The sequence below is a fragment of the Chelon labrosus genome, assembly GCF_963514085.1.
Source record: "Chelon labrosus genome assembly, chromosome: 21".
NCBI lineage: Eukaryota > Metazoa > Chordata > Actinopteri > Mugiliformes > Mugilidae > Chelon > Chelon labrosus.
The window spans coordinates 12,700,429-12,724,595 of record NC_140354.1 but is presented as its reverse complement, the minus strand read 5'-3'; the positions used below and the strand labels follow the sequence as shown (position 1 = coordinate 12,724,595).

General features: G+C 41.1%; 3 protein-coding genes across 3 annotated transcripts; 2 read left to right on the top strand and 1 right to left on the bottom strand.

Annotated features, from left to right (window-relative positions):
* The first annotated feature begins 331 nt into the window (after positions 1-331).
* LOC311507244 (serine/threonine-protein phosphatase 4 catalytic subunit B) lies at positions 332-7,415 on the top strand. The gene is made up of 9 exons (XM_084571515.1): positions 332-495; positions 1,177-1,459; positions 3,172-3,223; positions 3,318-3,368; positions 4,420-4,521; positions 4,644-4,817; positions 4,908-5,034; positions 5,140-5,329; positions 6,440-7,415. The coding sequence occupies exons 2-9, from the start codon at positions 1,350-1,352 to the stop codon at positions 6,567-6,569; spliced, it is 936 nt and encodes a 311-aa protein (XP_084427641.1). The 5' UTR covers positions 332-495; positions 1,177-1,349; the 3' UTR covers positions 6,570-7,415.
* A 1,175-nt stretch (positions 7,416-8,590) lies between these two features.
* Positions 8,591-14,813, top strand: aldh3b1 (aldehyde dehydrogenase 3 family, member B1). The gene is made up of 10 exons (XM_084570571.1): positions 8,591-8,752; positions 9,707-9,876; positions 10,195-10,305; positions 10,729-10,849; positions 11,622-11,707; positions 11,835-11,916; positions 12,431-12,823; positions 13,014-13,180; positions 13,284-13,383; positions 14,202-14,813. Exons 2-10 carry the CDS (start codon positions 9,715-9,717, stop codon positions 14,384-14,386), a joined length of 1,407 nt encoding a protein of 468 aa, XP_084426697.1. The 5' UTR covers positions 8,591-8,752; positions 9,707-9,714; the 3' UTR covers positions 14,387-14,813.
* Positions 14,814-15,493: 680 nt separating this feature from the next.
* On the bottom strand, positions 15,494-19,706 carry clpp (caseinolytic mitochondrial matrix peptidase proteolytic subunit). The gene is made up of 7 exons (XM_084571521.1): positions 19,311-19,706; positions 18,284-18,385; positions 17,349-17,420; positions 17,154-17,250; positions 16,552-16,739; positions 16,324-16,429; positions 15,494-16,211 (listed from the first exon to the last, which is right to left on the bottom strand). The coding sequence occupies exons 1-7, from the start codon at positions 19,320-19,322 to the stop codon at positions 15,985-15,987; spliced, it is 804 nt and encodes a 267-aa protein (XP_084427647.1). The 5' UTR covers positions 19,323-19,706; the 3' UTR covers positions 15,494-15,984.
* Positions 19,707-24,167: the final 4,461 nt, after the last annotated feature.

Below are 24,167 nucleotides of genomic sequence, written 5' to 3'. Positions count from 1 at the left end.
CATTCAAAAAAATATGATCAATCAGTTTATTTTGTTTAAAACATCAGAAAATGTCTTTCCAGTGGAAAATGTCCATTGAAGGTAAATGAATACTTGCACCGCAGTGTTATTTTCTACAGTGGTTCTTAAATAGAACCATTTTAATCGTGTAATTTACTGTATATATTAATTTTAATTAATAATTTATTTTATTTGGTCTAGTTTGATCTTATCTGAGGCCTGTGAACGTCCTCACAGACCAACTAAGAGCTGGTGCCTGTCTGTACCAGTGAAGGAAGTCGACTGGGAGCTGGCTGGATTGAGCAATGCGCGTTCCCTACACCGGAAGTCACAGCCTGGTCGGTCGCTAGCGTTCATGAGCACGACAGGAGTGAACCGGCAAAGACGATACCGGGGGGAAGAAGAGGGGCCGGTAGACGGCGAAAGAACCCACGATCCACGGAATGAAACGTATCAATGTTGGCTCGTCGAAATCCTCCTAACAACAGCTTAACGGTAACTACTCTTACTTTTGTTCCGACGCGTTAGCGGCAGCGGCGGGTCGGTTTTTTTTATGTGTTGCTAACGTTAGCTAGCATGCTCGCGAAATTAGCCGAGAGGCGCTAGCCGCTGTTGACGCCGTCTGTTGGAACAAGCTAGCCTGGTGCCCTCAACAATTGTGCCCGCTAACGTACAGCCTTTTTTGCCACTAGCCGAATTTTGTTTTAGCATTTTTTTTCGCCGCGCTGAGTATGTTTCGTCTTCAAAAACTACCCGGGCAGGTAATTTCGTCAACCTTGCGGTAGAATTCCCAAACAAAATGGTTGGCTAAGTTATCAAAGAATCGGTTGTTCGCTGACGTCGTTAGCAGTGATGTAAGCTAGCATGCTAACGGCTAGCCCTGCTAACTGCTAAGCTACGCCCCTAGGCCTCGCATTCCTGGAAGAATAGCGTCGGTTTTCTGCTTATCTGCTCATCTGTGTTTAGTGTAGACAAATAGATAATTTAATACGACGTCTGTATTATTAAACTGATATGTAATTAGGAAACAGTTTGAGGGGAAAATCAAGTTATCAAACGCAGCAAACGTTTCTTTTTCTAAACGGGTTTACCCAGTTACATTGAGGCTAATGCGATGATTTATTTGAGTTCGTTTGAGTTACTTAACTGTACTTTTTTCCCCCTTCTCATTTATAGTAAGAGCCTGGTGCAGACGACTTGAGGACCCCCCCCTGTCCACTCTCGAGGAACTCTGTTGTGACTGTCCACTCCACTGTCTCGAGGAGGGGAAAGGAGTCTGATATTGCAGTCGCCGGTGTGAGAGGAAGAGGAGTGTGTGTGTGATCATAGTTTGTGAGCGGCGCTCCCTAATGTGTGTGACAATGGGGGACATCAGTGACCTGGACCGACAGATAGAGCAGCTCAGACGCTGTGAGCTCATTAAGGAAAATGAAGTCAAAGCACTGTGTGCCAAAGCCAGGTAATGGATCAGATTGACTTTTATGCTGATAACAAAACCTTACATGTTAGTGCAGAGCTGGGCCCCACTTTGCTTCCACAGCTGCTTTAATTCTTCGTGGCATAGATTCAACAAGGTGCTGGAAACATTCCTCAGATATTTCGCTCTGCATTGATAGCATCTGCTAACTGTGGAGGCCATTTGACTACAGTGAACTAATTTCCATGTTCAAGAGATGATGTGAGCTTTGTAGCAGGGCATGCTATCCCGCTGAAAGTAGCTATTAGAAGCAGTCCAGCCTCGGTGTGTTTCCTGATCTTGGCTGGCATAAGTGGCACCTACTGCGCTTTGACTACTGCTGAAGAGCTTCTCTTTGAAGCCTCAAAGTAGCGTGTGTGCGTGTGTTCAAACAGACTCTTCTGTATATGTTGGTTGTTTTTCTGTAGGCTTGAGCCAATCAGGCGGTTCTTCGCTGATGATTCAACAATGCGTTTTCACAGAAACCCTGTTCCCTGTACAGATAGCAGATCAGCAGTGTGTGGAAAGACGCAGACAAGCTTTTGCAACCATATGCAACCATGCAAAGTCACTCAAATCACCCTGTGTTCCCGTTCTGTGCTCGGTTCGAACTTCAGCAGATTGCGTTGACCTACATTTCTCTCCGACGCGATTGACTGATTAGACATTTGCTTCGACGTGCAGTTTTAGCGGTCTGCCTTACTGTCACGGCCGAAAGTATATGCAAAGAGTTTAAACAGAACTTGTACTTACTGTCTATTCGCAGTATTTACTACGTCATACTGCAGTGTAGTTCGCTTACTTTCAAAGTCAAGCTTCAGCTCGATAGTCATAGATTTAAACATGTTAAACACATTTTAATGCAGGGATTAGAGCTTTGAAAGACACCATTTTTATCCAACATGTGATTATTACACATTCCACAATGAAGTTAACTAAAGTAATGGAGATTAAAACAATAATAACGATTCAGCCGTGCATTTTAAACTGCCCCATTTTCCAGTTGCGTTGTTTCAAATGGAAATCTCTTATTTGGAATTGATTAATAGTTGAATCCTAACATTTATTCTAATAGTATACTGTTTTTGCAGTTAGTATGCATGAAATAAATATTCTTTAAAACCATTTTAGGGCGAGTTTGATGCCTTCATATGATTGTCCTGCCAGATACATTGGTTTACTTTTTGGTAGCTGTAGTTGAAAAGAGCTGTAGTGTCTATAAAATACATTACACATGCTTATTGGACCTTTTAAGTAATGTCTGTGGTGTGTTTTTTAATTGTGCTCTCTATTGTTGTGTTTAAATATCCAGCTGCATCTGGATATCGGCATGAAATCAAGCAACCTTGATTGCGACGCTGGACCTAAGAGCTTCAGCCCAATTTTAAATTTGGAATAGGATAGGATGTGTGGCAGTATTTTGGTTGGTAAAAAGTCAAATCAAATCATCCGGGCAGGTGACTTTGTGTCTCAGACTTGTGCACTGGTTTAAACGCCAAAATCAGCTGCATGTAAGAGTTGGCCGTTGGTTCTGTGTTTCTTTTCTCTGCTGCCAAGTAAAGTGAAACAAAAGCGCAACCTAGAAAAATGGATGTCCACAGCTTGGTGGTCAGCAAATATAGCAAGTCACTTCCTTTTATGGTCTGCTGTACAGAAGTCTGTGTAGTAAAACTTCATAATCATAATTTAATGGATTTGTGTGGATGTGTTTTCAGAGAGATTCTGGTTGAAGAGAGCAATGTCCAGAGAGTAGACTCTCCTGTCACGGTAAGTAGCATCCACTGACTCTTTTCTCCTCAGAATTTGACTGAAAGACGGTTAACGGTGATATAACTCTGTGTTTATTTATTTTTTCTCACAGGTTTGTGGTGATATACACGGTCAGTTCTATGACCTAAAAGAGCTTTTCAGAGTAAGTTTGAATTCATGTATTATTTTTTACATAATGCTGACTCCAAGCTTGGCTATCAGTGTTTTGTTTTTTGACCGGCTTGTGGTATCTGTCCATATTATCCAGATACAACATGCTAAATTTACAAACTACACTTTAGGACTTGTGTTTACTAGTGTATAGTCTATACCCGATATCCTAGCATTTTATATTTTAATAACACCTCCTTGTCACCAAAAGGGAGTCCATTCATTGCTGTTAGGGCCCCAGTGTGTTTTTCTATATTATTATTTATTTATTTATTCTGTGACCTGGAGTTTGCCTGTTTTTCCTTAGGTGGAGTTCTGAACCAGAAAGAGCTTATGATAGAACAAGCTGTTCAGTTGCTTGACTCAGTGTGACAATAATAATAATTGTGTAAAACCCTAATTAAAAGAAACTAGTCTAGCCAGTGTGCCTGTGGTAAACCGGCAGTACTGTAGCTTTTTACATGACACAGCCAGGTAGTTAATACTTAATTCAAACCTGTTAACCAGACGGATGAGTAATTTTAGTCTTTTCTGGTCTTTATTTGTCGTGAGCAGTCATTTTAGATGACCACACATGGAGGCACAGGGCTCGCCTGTCTCATGGCTGCAGACCAGCCATAAATAAATCAGTTCCCTTTGTTGACCACTAGGGGGCGTAGTCTGTCTATCATATGGAATTGCAGACACCAAGCACAGCTGTGTGGCAAAGAGGCCTTGGTGTACCATCAGCACTGGTGTTTAAAACATCAGTTTTATTAAAAAGAACTTCAGTTCATTTTAAAAGCCCTTTAGATACTTTGGCGTCATTGTTCACGCTGTTTGCTCGATGTCCTTTGTGTTTGAATCATGTTGAACAAAGGAAAAAGGAGGTGTTTTTTCCTCATCGTGGGTGTTTTTCAAATTTGAAATAAGATGCAGTCACTGCTTGTTGCGTGATGGGGGTCTACAGGCTTGTGGGCGTGGAAATGATGATTGCATTAGATTTGCATAAGGTTCACAGCGTTCCACCGTTAAAAGTGCTTTGTAATCTTTCCTCATGACAGGTTGGTGGAGATGTCCCCGAGACAAATTATCTCTTCATGGGCGACTTTGTGGACAGAGGCTTCTACAGTGTGGAGACTTTCCTTCTGCTTCTAGCTCTTAAGGTACACATGGATTTCCGTCTGCCGCTGAGCAGCACAACTAGCTCCTCTTAGTTGGCACAGATGGAAGGATTGAGTTTTTAAAGTCCTGTGTTCTCAACTTGTACATGTGCTGCGCTCAACAGGTGCGTTATCCAGACAGGATAACTTTGATCCGGGGTAACCACGAGTCCCGGCAAATCACCCAGGTCTACGGCTTCTACGACGAGTGCCTCCGCAAGTACGGCTCAGTGACTGTCTGGAGATACTGCACTGAGATATTCGACTACCTTTCCCTCTCTGCTATCATTGATGGCAAGGTGAGAGACATTGTTCACTGCTTTTTTTTTTTTTTTTTTACCTTTTTGGAAATGTTTCTGTTTCTGACTATGCCTCTCTGTTCCGTTCAGATCTTCTGCGTGCACGGTGGATTGTCTCCCTCCATCCAGACGCTGGACCAGATCCGGACCATTGACAGAAAACAGGAAGTGCCTCATGATGGGCCCATGTGTGATCTCCTGTGGTCGGACCCTGAAGGTTTGTGCAGATTTGTAACACTTACTTGCATGTTTATGATTGAAAGTAAAACCGCTTGGCATATATAGATATATTTTCCTAACTTGTTTTGTTTCCTTCCTCCAGACACCACAGGTTGGGGGGTGAGTCCCAGAGGTGCTGGCTACTTGTTTGGGAGCGATGTGGTGGCCCAGTTCAACGCCGCCAATGACATCCACATGATCTGTCGAGCACATCAGCTGGTAATGGAGGGCTACAAGTGGCACTTCAACGAGACGGTGCTCACTGTGTGGTCGGCACCGAACTACTGCTACAGGTACCGTAGACTTATTGACATTAAACTCAATTAATCGTTGGACATTTATGTTTTCGTGTATTTAAATGATGGTTACAGACACTGCTGCAGTCGATACGGCCGCCATCTTGGTACAGGGGTTCAGTCGTTTGACTTCGCATTTTCACAGTGTGAAAGCGAGGGAAGATGCCGGACTTTTGTGCTGCATATGGCTATAAACTATAACAACTTTCAGTCATACTGATACTACGGCACCAGGCCGGTATTTAGTTATATGCTACTACTACATTGTGTGATTTTTACAAACTTGTGCAAGCAGCCTCACCATACCTGCCAACATTGAACTATGAAAAAGAGGGAGATTTTCTGGGGAAGCGGAAATGTGCTACAACGTACGTCCCGAAATGACTCTACAGCTTCTTGGAGGCAAATATGTGTAATTTTATTCGCAATAAAATACAATATATTATACATACAATAATAACAGAAAACCTTGCTGTCAAAAATTTCAGTTTTTAAACCACACACATACTAATATAAATGTGCATTATTAATTGTAACTGAAGAAAACCAAACATATTTCGTTTGTGAATTAAAATTGAAAATAGCAATTTCCAGTCTGTAGAGCACTTGCGTTAAATTAAATTAATGGAATAGGTTGTTTTGTAACATTTTTTTAAGGCCTGACTAGGACTTTGAATGGTAACGCATTGTGTTATTCTGTATTGTATGTATTTACATTGTTCCGCACAATCAGAGTTTGTGTTTATTTGAGTTTATTTGAGTGGAAAAATTGAATTATGTCCATTAGATTTTGAACGTAAAACAGGTTATGTTAACAAAAACCTATTATTTTATTTTATTCTGACATTCGTAATGAAACAAGAAAATAAACTCGCCGATTTAAGGTATTTTAATTATGTATGTATGCCTTGTCCCCGATTGACGTTCGTCATATAGAAGCTGCATTCCCCTGTACCAAGATGGCGGTTCTGTTGACGCATTCGTTCCAATAGACCGTGGTAGTCAACGCGACTTCTAGTGTTTATTTCTATGAGTTTATCTTAGGTGGTGGTAACAAAAAAAATGTAAATGTCCTAACCAGCTGTTGGTCTCTCTTCTGTCAATCAGATGTGGCAACGTGGCAGCAATTTTGGAGCTGGACGAGCATCTACAGAGGGAGTTCATCATATTTGAGGCGGCGCCACAAGAGACCAGAGGCATCCCATCCAAGAAGCCAGTAGCCGACTATTTCCTGTGAAGTTTTTGAGCTGACAGCCATGGTGTTTTTTTTTGTTTTTGTTTTTGTTTTTTTTTCCTCCTCTTCGAAACCTCCGCTACCATTTCACACCAGCTGCCCTCCATCCTGCTGCTGGACGGTTCTGTCAGTCTGAACTCTCAGCAGTTAGATAGAAAACCTGCCAAACCAATGCGAAGCTCTCCCGACAGCTTCGGCTTGAAGAGCTGGATTTCTGCCGCACTGCCCAAGCCTGACAAAGCAGTTAGTGTGAAAGGTGTCAGGGCGGGGTGGATACTGGACCCATGACTGTCGTCTCCTGTGTTCAGCTGTATAAGATGGCTATTTTCTTTCAGCCCTCAGCCTCGTTCCATTACCATCTGTTGTCCTCCTCACTCTGTGTAGATAAGCTACAAGACTCTCCCTTCCTGACTCTTTCCACCCTCTTAGCATTCGTTTTTTTTTTTTTTTTTAATGACAACCATTGTCATTTAGTTTTATAAGTATTTGGAAGGAGTTAAATGTTGTTTTTCCTTTTTCAAAAAATGTGCAGATGTAGGAAATTTTACAATTTAATGAATTCCTTCAATGCATACGTTGTTCTCGATTATTTTCTTTTGTATAATTGTCGCTGCAAAGATTGAATACAAAATGCCCCCACCCCATCTCTCTCTTCCAATTATTTGCTCTTATGTTTTTTTTGTTTAATTGTCACCTGCGTTGCTATTTAACACCGGAACCAGAAATGTTAACGGCTCTCTACGGGAGTCACCATAGTCACCATCGTTTATTAATTCCTTTTAATCTACAAATCTCTGTAGGTCTGTCAATTTTGATATTGTGAGAATAAAGTTTTTGTATTAATGCTGATTCACTGGCTTTCCTGGGGTTTAATGTTGCGTGCAAACACTCAAACTATGGGCGCGAGGCCACGTCGGGACAAATTAAATCCATGAAATCGCATTTATGTGATTAATTTGGGCACATATTCTGGGGGACAACTGTATGTGTGCTGATTAAATCCTGAAAAACAAACTATTAGGCACTATTAAAGGGGGAACTACTGTTTTTTTTTACAACCTGGACCCTATTTCTGGCATAAAATACGATCGTTTACTCACCCATATAACCTTTGTGTCATTTGTAGTCCTTCGGGAGATATTTAGATCTGCGTATATTCATATAGTGGGAGTGACTGGGGCACCGAAACTTAGCCTCTAAACGCATTATCTGCAGTGAAACTTGCTAATTTCACCAATATTTTGCTATTGTACGCTAGTGCTATTCCCCGTTGAGTCTGGAGTTACCTGTTATCATCATCCGGGTTGACCTACAGACCCCGGATGATGTCATCTCTGAGCGCCGTGTACACCTGCGACGGTCGGCTTGTTTACCTGTAATTTGCAACTGCTATAGTTCGTCCACAACCTCAGAATCGGAAAAATATTCAGCCATGTTGCAAAAAACTAGCAGTAGCAAATTTCAAGTTAACAAGCCGACCGTCACGGGCGCGCGCGGCGCTCAGAAATTACATCATCTGGTGTCTGTAGGTCAATATACAGACCTTCGATGATGATAACAGGTAACTCTGGACTCAACGGGGAATAGCATTAGCATTTCTTAACAAAATATTGGTGAAATTAACGAGTTTCGCGGAAGATAATGCGTTATTTAGAGGCTGTGTTTCGGTGCCCCAATCACTTCCACTATATGGATATACGCGGATCTAAATATCTCCCGAACGACTACAAATGACACCAAAGTTATATGGGTGAGTAAATGATCGTATTTTATGCCAGAAATAAGGTCCAGATTGTAAAAAAACAGTAGCTCCCCTTTAAAGGGGTACATGCCCTTGAGCAAGGCACTTAACCATCTTTTCTAGCTGCTAACAGGTGAAAAGGGTTTGACAGGTGAGCTTGTTTAATGAATGAAAATGTATCTTTTTGAAGATGGGGCGAAACTAAAAGTGGGGATTTACAGCCACAGTTCCTCGTGACAGAGGACCTTCCACTCACTTTCTCTCTCTCGCCGGACAAGTTTTCAAGGCTAGTTTTTCTAGCTCTCCTCCCATTTCCAAATGCTCCAAAAATCGACCAACACCCGGAAGCGTGAGGGACAATTTTTTTTTTCGGCACTTGCTCGACACGGTGTACGCATACAGGACCGATAGCCTGATAGAGGACACACACACGCTCTGTAAACTGGTAAAAGTATTTTTTGTTTCATTTTCTGTTGTGTTTGCATAGATAAAAAACAAATGTTTGCAAGTTCCCACGGGTGAATATCCCGAGCCTCCATAGGAAGTTCCTGAATTACATAGAAAAGGAAATTTTTCAATTTGCTAACACGGTATACGTTTTTACTTATCGTATTTCTAGTCCGAATAGACCCAAAGTTGCATTTATTGGCAGCGAATTAAACAAATAACTCAAATAAATTAGTAAAATCCTCCGTGAGTTTGTCTGCACGCCCTGTCTCGCAGTGCAGTTACGGATGCACGCGTGCGTTGTCTGCCGACAGTGGCGTGCGAAACTCCCGTAAGGAAATGGCAAATTTTATATTTTATCTCGTTTCTTTGAACTTGCGTCAAGAAAAGCCGTACTCTCAACATGAAGAGATAAGATTATAACTTGTGCTGATGAATTCGGCGTACAGGTGTTACTGCAGAATGGCTTCAGGTGCGTGCCTCATGTCAATTAGTATCGGGTGTAGCTTGACAGTTTAGTTTGGCAGTGATTTCAAGTAGTCACTTCTTGAATAAACAGTTCCTTAGCTAGACTTCCTTGTTTTTTCGTCTTCTGTTATTTTGCTTTTAATCACAAATCGTGTTCTGCCATAAGTTGCTTTTGCTGATTCATTTAGACAGGCCTTTCTGGTTTCCTTAAGGGTTGTCACAACAGCACTCCCATGGATTCAGTGACTCCATTTTTTTTAATTTTTTTTGCCAAGTACTGTGTCGTCATACATTTTAACTTTCAGACAAATGAATGACCACTTTGGTTATTAATTTCCATTTATCAAACAGCATACAAGCATCATATATTTCAGCTTTTCAAATGGGATTTTCTTTTCCTAGTTTATTGTACTTTTTTGTTGTTTGAACTTATTGAAAAGCTGAGATTTCTTTCCATCTTTGTGCGTTTGTGTGTGTGTTCCAGGTGAAAGAATGGAGTCCCATAGTCAGGTCGTGGAAAGGCTGCGGTCAACGTTTCGCTCAGGCGTCACAGTGCCAGAGCAGTTTCGTCGAACGCAGCTGAACAGGCTCAAGTCCTTGATCAAAGACAACGAGGACAAGATTGTCGAGGCGGTGCACAAAGACCTTGCAAAGGTACAAGGCTGCGGTCTGACCCGGCACACAGGCGACGCATGTGCGGACACAGCACTGTACAGTAACTTCCCCAAGACGTTATTGCGCAACTGCAGCTTAAAGGGTTTTCTTGTGTAGCTGTTCTGGAGATGTCGCAATCTTGACGTCATTTCTTAGCCTCCCTGAACGCAGCTGTCTGAGAGTAAATGATTGCACCGGAGAGTTCCGGTCCAAATCTGTTGTAAATCTGTCGTAATTGATGCATTTTATGTGTAAGACATGTACGGATGTTTGGTTATGCACTAACTTACCTGTTTGATTTCTATCCCTGCACATCAGCCTAAATTTGAGGCCATCATATCTGAAGTTGACATGGTGATGAATGAGCTGGCCTTTGCCATCTCTAACCTCTCGAGCTGGATGCAGCCGGAGTATGTCAGCAAAAACCTGGTAGGTTCAACAATTTATTAATACCAACTGAGGTGTTTAATGGTCAGAGTAGTACTCCACATGGACACTAAGTTGAATACCATGTGTAAAGTCAATGCTTGCCCCTTTTAAAGCCAAAACGTTTAGTTCCATGAACGTCAAGGAGCTAAATGGTTCCTTCAGACTGTCTGCACGGCAACAGCATCATGGTTTGAATCTCCCTCATGCGTTGTTGAAGTGCAGACAACCAGCGGTCTGAAGGAACCTTGGCGTCAACGGTAATCATGGAGGCTTAGAGTTGCTTCTTGGCGAATGGGGTCATTCAATGCTCAATGTGTCAATGACTAACTAATTCAAAGCAAGCATACTTTTGCATTTAAAAAGAGGCCGAAAGCTTTATGTGTATAAACTGCGCCTTTAAAACACTTCCATTGCTGCATACAGGCCACAAAGCTAGACGATTGCTTTGTACGGAGGGAACCATTAGGGGTTGTGCTGATCATTGGGGCGTGGAATTACCCCCTGCAACTCCTTCTCATACCCTTGATTGCCGCTATTTCTGCAGGTACACGCATACATTGTTAAAGCTGCACAAATCCATGTTTGTTTGTACTGCAATAAACTTGGTGTGGGAATTTCTTTCAGTTTCAGTTTAGCCGTTGCATGTCTGGGCCTAGAATTCCCTTATCACGTGGCCATCAAAGCTTAGTCTTACAGGCAGCTTCAGACGTGACAATAGAGTTGAGAGATGTCTGCAGTAGGATTTTTTTTTAATACATTTTTTTCCACAAGTCGTCGGACTCAAAGGTCACTGTCCTTGCAGCCTTGCAGTCCTTGCTAATTTTTGTGCGTTGGTTGTTATAGACTGTGGATTGTGTGTAGTTTCGAGTAAAGAACAAATGATTTTGACAACCACTCATTGTGGGTTTTCTTAGACTCCAGAGTCAGCAAGACTTTGCAGAAGGAACTGACTAATGCAGGAAACATCCCTTTTGAGCTTTTTTTTGAGTGTCTTTCTTTTAAATACAATGAGACTCTTGAGAATCTGTCTTCGCAAATTGAATTGAGATGATTCACGTTTGCTGATTTTTAACAATCGTAGAAATGTGCAAATGCTGCTACTGTCAAATAATAATAATAATACATTTTATTTAAAAGCGCTTTTCAAGATACTCAAAGACACTTTACATAAAAAGGACATCAAATTAGCAAAACAATGTGAAATATAACATCAAAAACACAATAAACTGAGCTAAACATTAAAAGCAATTTTAAAAAGGTGTGTTTTTCAAATCAATCTCCTACGTCTTTGCTGACTGGTTGATGTCTCCGACTAGGGAACTGTGTGGTTATCAAGCCTTCAGAGGTCAGCGTCGCCATGGAAAGTCTGGTAACGGAGCTCATCCCCAAATATCTGTCTCAGGTAAAGCAACTTACCTCCACAGACAAGAAATTTTAGCAATCAGAGTATTTATGTTTCTGCTCGGCCGTAGGTCTTAGAGCTTGGAAGAGTGAACTGGTCTCCTAAGATGTGACTCTTGATTTGACAGGACTGTTACACGGTAGTTCGTGGTGGGGCGGAGGAGACCATAGCTCTTCTGCAGAATCAATTTGACCACATCTTCTACACAGGTAAAAGTTTCTGGAAAACCGTATTTAGTCCTCTTTTAAAATGCAGACATAGTCATAGGGTAGCTTTTTAGGCACGCCTTACTAGTACCGGGTTGGACCCCATATTGTCTTCAGAACTGTCTTAATTCTTCAAGCTTTGATTTAGCAAGGTAATGGAAGCCTTTATCCATATTGACATTATGGCAACGTCAAAGTCTGGGGGGCATATGGCCACATTTATCTAAAAATGATAAAGAAAGGCCACATTGAAGGCCGAGACCTATTATAATATTATATATGCGTCGACAATCTTGAGCGATTTGGTTTGCTCGGATGAATAAACTCCATCTTCATCTGGTAGACTAGACACAGGCCACTTGCCAGTTAAAAACAACGACAACTCATTTGGTCTTTGTAAGCATAGAACATGTAGGTATTTGCTTTCTACATGACACAGGACACAAGTTTCCCTTCGTTTCCCAAGATGATGCAACCCTTTCCACTTTGGACGCTGACCCTTTGAGCTCTCCTTTAGGTTCTCAGGCCGTGGCACGCAGCATCCTGCAGGCAGCTGCGGTCCACTTGACCCCAGTCACCTTGGAGCTGGGCGGCAAGTGCCCCTGCTTCATATATGGCCGGGTGAACATCACGTCCGCCGCTCGCCGCCTGGTGTGGGCCAAGTTTTTCAACGCCGGCCAGAGCTGCGTGGCTCCAGACTACGTGCTGTGTTCCAAGGCCACACGGGACGCCCTTTTGCCCGCGGTGCGGGAGGTCCTGGAGGACTTCTACAGCAAGGAGCCTCAGAAAAGTCCCGACCTGTCTCGAATCGTGTCTCACCGACACTGGAATCGACTCACAGAACTACTTGGGAAGACCAAGGGCAAGGTTGTTGTGGGAGGAGAGAGTGACCGGGAGGATAAGTATATAGGTGGGTTAAGAAGCATGCTCATGATTATTTGCTATACACAACTAGGACACACCAGAGAAACCAGGTTACATAATAACCTTTAGAACAGTACACTGCAACAACCGGGTTCCATGATTCGGTCATCTATAAATGAGTAAGTTATGATTTAATAGTTTATTTTTAATCTCCTCTTCCTGTGCGCCTCCCTCAGCTCCCACGGTGGTGGTGGACGTGGCTGAAGACGATGCCCTGATGGCGGAGGAGCTCTTCGGCCCCATCCTGCCCATTCTCACCGTCGAGTCTCTGGAAGAAGGCATTGACCTCATCAACCGCAAAGAGAAGCCTCTGGCCATCTACGTTTTCTCTGACGAATCGTCTGTAAGTAAACAGAACTCTGCAGACTCCCTCCTCATCACTGTACGTGTTGTTGTTTTTATTTTAAACCATGTGCTGTGCTTCTTTTTTCTTTTTTTTTTTAAAGTTGGTAACAAGAGTCCTGGAAAACACCAGCAGCGGAGGATTCTGCTCCAACGATGGGATCATCCACATGGCGCTGCCTGGCCTGCCCTTTGGAGGAATAGGTAGGTGTGACCCGGGCCTAAAACTTCTCTAAGTCATAGTGGTTTCGTTTTTCGAAGGAAACGTGTATCTACTCTACTTACAAGACATCCAACCGATTAAAAAGACCGTTTTTTTGGGGGGTGGTGGGGCCTTTAATGGCAGTTAACAAACCAACTTAGCGGTGCATTACTGCTAACCGGCTGACGTTGGTTACATATCGTAACCCCGGTTTCTGTGAGTACAGGTCTAGTATTTTGCAGTGAAGTGTGCAGTGGTATCTGAGCTGTTTCACGATGACTAAGCACAATATGAAATGTCACTTTATGCAAACTGATTATTTGAACCACACACGGCAAAAGCCACCAAACAAATTAAGCAATGGTCCTTTTTCAGGAAATTTAACTGTAGACAGTTGAGAAAAATCAACATTTAGTTTAGTATTAAAACTCTTATTTGTGATTAAAGACACGAGAGCTTTTCCACAAGAAGAAATTCAAAAGTACAATGTTGTTTTCAGGGTATATAACACAAGTAAAGGTAATTATTACAATTTTTAGATTATAATCTGTTGAAAATTAGCCTAGCGAATTAATTATGGAGGGTGTTTCAACCGATGCGGACAAAAATAGCTCTTATGGATACCTCAAATGTGTAGTCCTACATCCAATCAGGGCAACAAAGACTGGTTTACAGGCTAGCTACTTTTAAGATATGTCCACAATGTGGATTAAGATGATTTAATAACTTCTTCATTGTCACTTGTAGCCATTTTCAAACTGATCTGCATCTTTTCTTGAAGCTTTTCGCATGCTTTAATGGTTTTCACTTGTCCACCCAGGGCCCAGTGGTTTGGGCAACTATCACGGCCGTTGGGGCTTCGAGACATTGAGCCACCAGCGAGCCTGCATGCTGCGAGGCTGGGCTCTGGAGAGATTAAACGGCCTGCGCTACCCACCTTACAGTGAGGATAAGCTGAGCTGGCTGCGCTGGACCGCCTCACCCAAAAGCTGCTCAATCATGTGAAGGGGGAGGCAGGGGGAGAGCGTGTATGTGTGTTTGTGTTTGTGTGAGAGAAAGAAGATTTTTATACTGTTTGAGTGTGAAGGAAACAAGTTTTATCAACCTGTTGGGAAGGTTGTGCTTGTGTATATCTGTGTCTCCTAAACAAACCTATGGCATTGTGTAATAATCATGATTCTTATTTTATATCTAGTGATTTTTAAAAGATAACCTATGCTGTATTTTCCTCTAACTTTTGTCCACTTTTATCAAAAGGGTCCTTAAAATACACTCACATTTATTAAATGTCTTAAACCTATTGCACATGAATATCTTTACACGGTTATTTTTTTTTTAACAACCTCACTTTGTAAGTCTTTCTGGTCGCTTTTTGTTTTCTTGTCTTTTAATGCTTTTTCATAAAGTAATGTAAATAAAACTTGGAATTGTCTGATTTTTTTATTTTTTTTTTTTTATTTCTTTCCTTCTTTTAAGAAATCCAAACACGTTAAACTTGGCTTAAGATGTGCAGCTAAAACACTGTATTTAAAACTTAAGTCTTAATAATGAATGATTCTTATTACCAGTAGAGGGCACTGTTTGATTTTGAAACCAAGGCGGTAGATGTGGAGTAGTCACACTGCTGGGACGGGTTAAACCAGGGGTGTCAAACTCATTTTAGTTCAGGGGCAACATGAACCCACTTTGATGTCAAGGGGGCCGGACCAATAAGACGTTAGCGTTTTTACATATGATTAACAACAACTCCAAATGTTTCCCTTTGTTTTAGTGCGACAGTGTTTACATTTAATGAACAATTGGATATTTCTTAAGAAAAAGAAATGCAATTTCTGTTTAGTTCTAGGTCTCAGTGTTGCGTTGTGTCCACAACTCTTACTAAATCTGTGTGAACCCTTGGAATAGCAATTACTTTTATTGGAAAAATTGCAGTTAACGTCTTCAGCGTAATTTTTGCAATTCGCAAATTCATCCCGCGGGCCGGATTAGACCCTTTAGCGGGCCGATTTTGGCCCCCGGGCCGTATGTTTGACACGTATGGGTTAAATGCACAGATTATTAATTTCCCCATGAGGGATAAATAGGAAGAAGAAGAACATGAGAAAGTGAATTGTGGTCATATTTATTACAAGTATGAGTTATCAAATACAAGGTCTGTCCACTCATGATCTTCAACAGGGAAGATACAAAAAAAAAGTCTAAACTAAACCGTCTCCTCCCGTTAAATGACTCATGTAGACTACAGTAACTCCACCAGTTTGCTTTTACACTGTAAAGACTAAAAATCAACTCTACTGAAATACCGTAGTTTACATCAGAGGAGTTGAATCATATGTGTGCATGTTGTAAAAAATATCTGCCTTCTACTTTTTAGGCCTCATTTAATCAGATTTATCAGAAGAACTGTACCTTCATAAGACATGTTACTCTCTGATGTACATGAAGCCAGAATGGCATCCGCGTGTGTGTCGACTAGGGGAAGAAATAACGGTTTACGGAAAGAGAAACGCCACAAAGGCCGGGTCTCGCTCTGACGATTTGACGGGGTATTTGATCCTGAAGAAGGAGCTTGCAGATCTCAAGACAGGTCCGCCGTGGTGAGTTCATGGCTCCGGCTTGTACGAAGAGGGGGGGTTGGATCCCGGAGAGGTCTGCTCGGGGGCCGCGGGCTCCGTCTGCGGCGACGGGCTGGTCGTAGCCGTCGGCTCTTTCTGCACCAGCTCCGGCTCGTCCTGGCCTGCCTGGGGAGGGTGAACCAGGACCCGGTCGATGATGCCGAAGTCCTGCGCCTCCATGGGGCTCATGTAGCGATCCCTTTCCATCACGCCCTCTGAAAGACGGAGAGGAGTTACCATCTGTTTACCGCCAGGTCTGCAGGGTTTTGTTTTAATGAATCACTGCTGTAATCCGGCTACTGGACTGCAGACAAAGTGCAAACATACCGATGGTTTCAAGCTGCTGCCCCGTGTGTTTGGCGTAGAGGTTATTGATCTGTCTCTTCAGCTTCAGGATCTCTTCGGCCTGGATAGCAATATCCGTGGCCTGACCCTGGAGACGCAAAAACTCTGAATGTTACTTTAATTTTTTAGAGAAACCTCTTTTGAGACTTTATAGAAAGTCGGTGTGTGATTTCAGATCAGTATTAAAAGGCTCCGTGGAGCCAAGCATACCCTAGCGCCTCCTGAAGGCTGGTGAACCATGATGCGGGCATTGGGCAGCGAATGCCTCATCCCATTCGTCCCTGCTGCCAGGAGCAAGCTGCCCATGCTGGCCGCCTGGCCAACACACCAGGTGGAGATGGGATTAAGTATGTACTGCATAGTGTCGTAAATTGCCAGGCCTGCTGTCACCACACCACCTGGAGGAGGAGAGGGAGGAGAGAGGCTCATTTAAGTGCTCAGAAATATGGAGGATTTATTATTTTACCCAAAATTAAAATGGAAAGACAAACGGAAAGACAAATTTGAGATGAGTTGCAAACCCAAAACCTTTAGAAAATAAATAAAAGAAGCTAAATTTTACATTTTTCCCCTCAGACTATAACAAAACATTCAAGTCAGAAATCACCAAAGCTGTTTCTTTCCATAAAAAGATTAATAAAAATAAGATACTACGTTTTTTTGTTGTCATTTGTACTCCACAGCTTCCGACATGCCCCTCATTTTCCCACTCCCTCCTGACTGACTGCTCGTACCTCCTCTTCATCACGCGTGTGCATTTCAATGGCTTGCGAAAGCAAAGCCGCACCGGTCAGCGCCGACTTTGAACCTACCAGGACTGTTGATGTACATGTGGATGGGCTTGTTGTTGCTTTCCGACTGCAGGAAGAGCAGCTGGGCAATAACCAGACTGGCTACGGAGTCGTCGATCTGAGCAGACGTGCGGGAGAAGAGGGCGAGACCGTTAGTCACTCACGAAAACGTGCTCGGTTAAATCGATCAATCTCAGCAGCCAGGAAGACACTTACAGGACCCATCACACAAATGATCCTCTCTCTCAGGAGGCGAGAGTAGATGTCGTACGCCCGTTCGCCTCTCCCCTGGAAAAAAGAACAAATAAGGCAGATTTTTTATTTTATTTGTTAAACTTAAATAATGAGCATTAAAGTTTTCACTCATGTAGGTATTACATCCCAAGACATTCACAGTAGTATAGTACTAAAAAAACTTATAGAGGCTCTGTTGGTTCTCTCCTCCTATTGGAAATAATGTGTCTGCATTTAAATATCAGCCTAATATATGTTTTGACAGAACAACTGCTAATAATTGCTTAACCCTGGCCATTGAAAACATGCATTCATGTGCATTTATATTGCAAATTTTGCTAATTGTGTCAGGATTTGTGCAACATTCAGATGGAATAATAGCCTTAATATTCTGCTGATTTCATTGTATTAATTAAATTTATGACCGGCACTGTGATGCTGCAGGAAAGCACTATTTTTAAGATCCTCATCACTACTACATTCAGGGTCACCATGCCTGGGGAAATGACAACATTTACGTATGCGTGTCCTTACAGATAACAATGAAACTTAATCTAAGAAGTCGTGGTACACTTTGGACGTACATTAAAAGGGAGTTTAATCAGTTTGTCTCCATGTTTGGACCCAAATGCAGCAGTTTGTTACAGGTGGTTTACAAAAAATTTAAATCTAAAATCTTCCTAATGCTACCATTCCACTTTTCTTCTAGCTGTGAGCAGCTCCACCATTTTTGCTTTGTGGAGCAAAAGATCCGGTAAACACTCCAACATTCAGCAAATACGGAACGTTTACTCACTGACTGAGTATGTGGCTCCAGTGTAAAAACATCAGGATTGACTGGAAGTTTCTGTGAGGTATTTATTCACTCCTCGTGAAGGGGCTCTAGGTACAACATCCTACAACATCGCCTCACTCACCGTCTGCTCCACGACTATCGGAATAAGGGGACTCCTCCATACGGAACTGTGGTGGACGCACCTGCTGTGTTTCAGTGTCAGCCCACCGATCTGTAACGCTCTCTGAAACACAGAAATGTACAAAAAACGTATAAAATGATATTTTATTCACCAATTAGGTCACGTCAAAAGGGGAGTAATATCAGAGTAATAAACTGGATGGAAAAAAAAAATATATATAAGCATATGAGAACAATATACTGTAACAAAATACTTAAACAACCAGAAATGAAAACAAAACCAGTGTGTTAGTGTTAAGACAATTAGTGCAAACAAAACTATTTCATATATTTCTTAAAATAGAAAAGAGGTTTAACTCGTTTCAACGCAAAGCCGTTCATTGCTTAACAGATGTCATTGTTCTCAATAGGTCACACGTTTCTTTTCCCATCCAAGATGTACTAAACAGGAAGTGATATCCATTTAAAACATGTCATATTAATTAAGGTTATGGGATAAAGAGCCGTCTCCAAAAACAGAGAATTTACTTCTGGACTTATGACACTGTCATGCGCAACTTATGAAAGTTTACAGCACGAGCTGAATAAAAACGTATCCCATAAAATTGAATAAAGTCCAAATACAGGTTCTTCTTTAGTGTTATAAGTAAACTTCAGAGTCTTTAAGTTAAAATGCAGCGTTTGTCAGCTTCTCTACACTTCTGCCTGTAGTTATAATTCACTGTATGCAGCATTACATCACGCTAATCTGTTATAATCAAAAAAAGTAGGGGGGAAATAGACACAGACTGACTGTTGTCAAGTTATATTTGTTGTATTTTGGCTGACATGCTGTAATGTTACGTTATGGAACCGGCAGATTTAGAGGTGATGCCTTCAAGCAACGTTACACAAGCTACTAGCTTATTACAGAGCGTTCAACACGACAGGCAGCGGCAACAACTGTAAACATCGATTTCATATAAAATGTATTTATAGTACGACGTTCGCTGACATTCAGATTCACTAGAAAAAATTTAAGTACTCACTCGTAACAGCATTTTTGAAGTATATTAGGTTTAACTCCCCCTTTCGTGTAACCCCAGCTACACCGGAAGCATTTGACAGTGACCTTTGAACCGCTACAGTCTTCTTCTTCGTCAGTTATTTGTCAGTAGGCAAAAAAAAACAAAATGGCGCATTACCGCCACCAACTGATTTTTTTTCTTTATTGACAGCACGAATGAAGAAGAGGTTCAATCTTAGTAACAAAATGCCAACACACAACAAAACAGGAAGAAAAATACATTTCAACTTGAATTAAACGAGAAATTTAATGTAGTTCTACAAACTACAGGAGAGAATAACGTAAAGATTATTATCAATAAAGCACATTTACATTCATCTTGTTAGTGCCAATGCTGTATAAACAAAACTGACAATTGTTTAACTTACATTTGTGAGTATGATCAGATTTTAAAATAAAATAATAATGATTCAGGAAAAGAAAAAATTAACATTTCAGTAGGAAATGGTAATAACAACTCTAGTTACAAGGTTATAATCTTGTTGATTTTGGAAAACCAGTTTGTTAACTTGTTTCTGTATAAAACATCCCCAACGTAATATCGATGGGGACGTTGATTTCTAGACAATTTTTCACAAATATAAAGCTTGCAATGAGCTTCAGCTGATTATAAATAATGTAACCTGCCATGTAAACTGCCAAACCGGTCTATGTCAAAATTCGCATTGCTCTTAATTGTATTCAAGTTCAAAAATATATTAATTGTATTCATTCTTCTTCTTAGTAAACGTTCAAATGCAAATGTTCATCTCAAACTTTATGTATAAGCAAACACTGGTTTACAAAAATAGATTAATGGAGAAATAAAGTTTTCTTTTTTATCCATGAGCACAGAACTGAAATCTGAAACCATCCACCCAATTTTTTTTTTATTGTTGTCCTTGTTTGTTTTTTGTTTGTGTTTATTAAATGAATTTAAACTTTACATGAAAACACGAAAAACTTTGAAAAGGATCAAAAGAACAAGACTTTATGTGTATGTTAAAACACCTCCCAATTGATCCATTAAACCACGTTTAGACATGCATTTCCTCATGTAAGATAATGTTAATTAATTTATATATTTTAACTCACTGTCCGTTTTTGTCACTTGTTGTAGCCTTTACGTTTGATTTTGAGTTTTCAACTTTATATTGATTTATTAGATGTTGTCATGTTTGTTTCTAATTTTGCTTTTTTGTCTTGTTGTTGCCATGTTTGTATAATTTAACTTACTTAACTAAGTGAACAAGCATTTTATTTTGAAAGTTTCGACCGGAAGACGCGTTCTCTCTTACAGCCCAGTCCTGGAACATTGGGCTTTCTTCTTCTTGACCAGTGGCTGTTACTAGTCTCTGTTATTTGGACCCAGTCATGTCGAACAGCAGCGCCGCCAACAGCAGTCTAGCCATCGCCCAGAAGGCGGTGAAGCAGCTTCGTCTGGAGGCCAGTGTCCGCCGGATAAAGGTGAGAACATCCCGGTTAAAAACTCTCTGATCAACTTTTAACGCAAACTCCCCTGCGCGCGTGACTCCCTCTCTGAAGAAGAGCGTCTCGAGCTTTAATGAGGCGCGTGAGGCGACTAATTAACCTCTGTCAATTAACGCATTTACAGCTTAAAACTCATTTTAAAGCAACAGAAAGTGTTGTAAAATATATGTAAAATTAATTCAAATGTATATACATGTCTGTGTGTTATAAATAGTATGAACAAACTAGTGTAAATAATAAAAACAAAAATCTTATTTACTTGAATAACTAAAACAAAACAACATCCATTGACCTTAATAATTCTCCCAAAGCACTAGACTGTATTTTACATTTCGTGTTCCAGTCCCTATAAAGCCTTTCACAGTGTAGTTTCCTGGTGAGCTGGGGCAAAACAGACTTTTCTCTGCCAGTGTAGCACAGTGATAGCTTTGTTGATTGTGCAGCTATGTGACTGGTGTGATTGTTGGGCGGCTACTTATTTTAGAACAGAAGTCATACTAGTTTTTCAAGTGTGTGTGTGTGTGTGTGTGTGTGTGTAAATGCTCTTGTGATTAGTTACAGTCCAAACTGCAAAAGACTTCTTTTTTTTTTTTTTTTTTTTATTCCATGATGGAAAAATCCAATACAATAAAGCTTTACTTATTAAATGATGACAACCTAGAAGGTCAGACAATTTGTAAGATAGAAGAGATACCGGATGTGTCTAGTTTGGTGGCTATAGACGCCTCATAGTAAGAAAAAGTGGAAGATGCTGTTTGACACACTGTGGATAAGTGTATAAATGTCCCATAGAGATTCACAGATACGCAACGGAGTAGTTTTAGTACCCGTGAGATTTCACACTTTGTTCCTTCGAGTGTGAAATTAGACTCAGGATTTTATTGCGCCTCTGCGAAGTCAGGTATCTTAATAAGACATAAGACACTGTTTATTCATCCCACGTATGGGAAATTTCCTTGTCACAGTAGCTCGGAATTTGGCAAAAATATATATTGTTTTTTGTATATATATTTGCCAAATTCTGAGCTACTGTGACAAGAAAATTTCCCATACATGAGATAAATAAACCATGTCTTATGTCTTATTAAGATACCTAAAGACAGATTCATAAAAGAATGGAGAAGACTGAAGCAACAGTACAACAAAAGCATTCTTCAACCAGAAGAGTATTTCAGTTCAGGAATGATCTTTGACACTGGCGATGCCACTGGACATGGAAATAGTTGGGTGCAAGGTCAGAAACAAAAAAGAAAGAGACTAGTAGTCAAGGCTGATGTGTGCTAATGTTTTCTTCTGGAGAGGAGTCACATGGCATGGGCATGAAAAATCAGGGAAAGACCCAAAGATAAGAAAAAAAATAAAAAATGCTGGTGCGTGTGTCGTTTCTGAACGTTTCGGTTCAAACTAAGTACAAACATCTACAAAAACGAAGCGGATGTGCCAAAAACCGCAGTTCCAAAATCCAGCCAACACTACAAAAGAAATACACACGTTTACACCATGGTACGAAAAATATTTTGGGTTTTTGTAATTTCCCTACAGCCTTGGCTCCGCTCATGATCCATGTCTTTGCCTGGTTTTGAATTTGGCGAGATGCCAACATGGCGACAGCGGGGGCCGCCATATCGACCTTAAACACTGCTCCTCAGAAATCCATCTTTATATACAGGCAGCGGTCCGGACAAAACTGCAGTCGCAAAGTGAAGCAGCAGCGGAATAGGAACAATGTATGTCTTTGCTAAAGGCGGCTAACTTTAGCTGCCTCACTTTCTTCTGTGCTGTGTGACAAGACAGGGCAACAAGGGAAACAGTGGAGTTTTTCCTCTACAATGTTTATCACATGTAACAGATAATAGTCTTGCTAACAGAATTGAGTGTTCCTTTTGTTGGTTTAGTACATATATTGCTATATCCGGAGCCAGGGAAAAGGTTGCAGTTTTCTTGTCCTATACCTCCACTGTTATGAACGGGATGGACAGAGTTTAACAGTATCAAAAACTGTAGCCTCCAAAATGATCATAAAAGCTGCTTTTTCATCACAGGAACTTTCCCCATGAACCAGGAACCCTTGGTGGTACCCAGAAACGGTTGCTAATAAAATCCTTTATTTAAATAAATTCTTGCATTTTGTGCAAAACCTGGTCAACAACAGCAAGGCTTCAATCTCCTGGATGCTTACTGGTTGTTGCACTGATTCCTGTACTTCGCTTTGTAGGATGCTGTAAAGTGCCGGGTTGTAAAGTCACCTGCATGAGCATGTTGTTGTTAAAATTGTGCTGGAAATTCATACAACCAACAGTCTGAAGCTTTTTTTTAAATAGGATCCTGGGTGCCTCGGGTTGAAATGTAGCCTTAACTGAATTATCTGAGACATTTGTCACCTTCACCTTCTTCTTGTGTTAGACTCCATTACTTCTTGCTGTGTGTACCTGCTAATCAAGTGAATGGGGACTGTAATCAGATAAACGCTTGCACAATACTCACTTTCTTCTTTGTACATTTTCAGGTTTCTCAAGCCGCTGCCGAACTGAAGACCTTTTGTTTGCAAAATGCCCACAAAGACCCTCTTCTCACAGGGGTGCCCTCCAGCGATAACCCATTCAGGCCTCCCAAATCATGTGTCCTCCTCTGAGGTGCGAGGGGTTTAAATATCTTCCTTTCTTTCCTTGTGATACTGTTTCTGCCGTTTTCTACCACCGCACCGCCCGCTTTGCAAAGCACAAGACACCCCTGCAAATTTGTCCTTGTCTTTGCAGGGCCGCGAAGGAGTGCAAAACGCTCAAGCAGACGCCCGATCACTCCAATGTGGATTTCTGTCATGTGCACCGCTGCTGTTGAAGACAAAAGAAGACCAGCCTTTTACGAATGTTGCCCAGAAGTTATCCAAAAACGCTCTTAATTTGGTGTATGTTTCTATGACATAGCTTAGCAACACATGAAGAAAGATTGAAAGATCCTCTTTGTTCATCACCACACTGGCATTTCCTTCCAAAACAGCAAGCACAATCAACACACACTTGTTACCAACATCTCATTCTGACACACACACAGGAGCCTAAATGATGAGCGATCATCCCTGGTTATTTTCTTTATCAGCTGTATCTCGGACTTTGCATCTTGTTTTTATGTAACAAACTATATTAATCTGCAACAGTGAGTTAATCGCTTCATTAGTAATTCAACAAAAAGTTAAGTGGTAACTGTTCTGATAATAGATTAATCTCTTCAGTGCAAAGATTTGCTGTTTTTATGACTATAATGGTGAACATTGGTTTTGGATTGTTGGTTGAATGAAACAAAAATTTTAATTTAGCATAATGGAAAAAAAATATATTTTTTAACTTCCTGT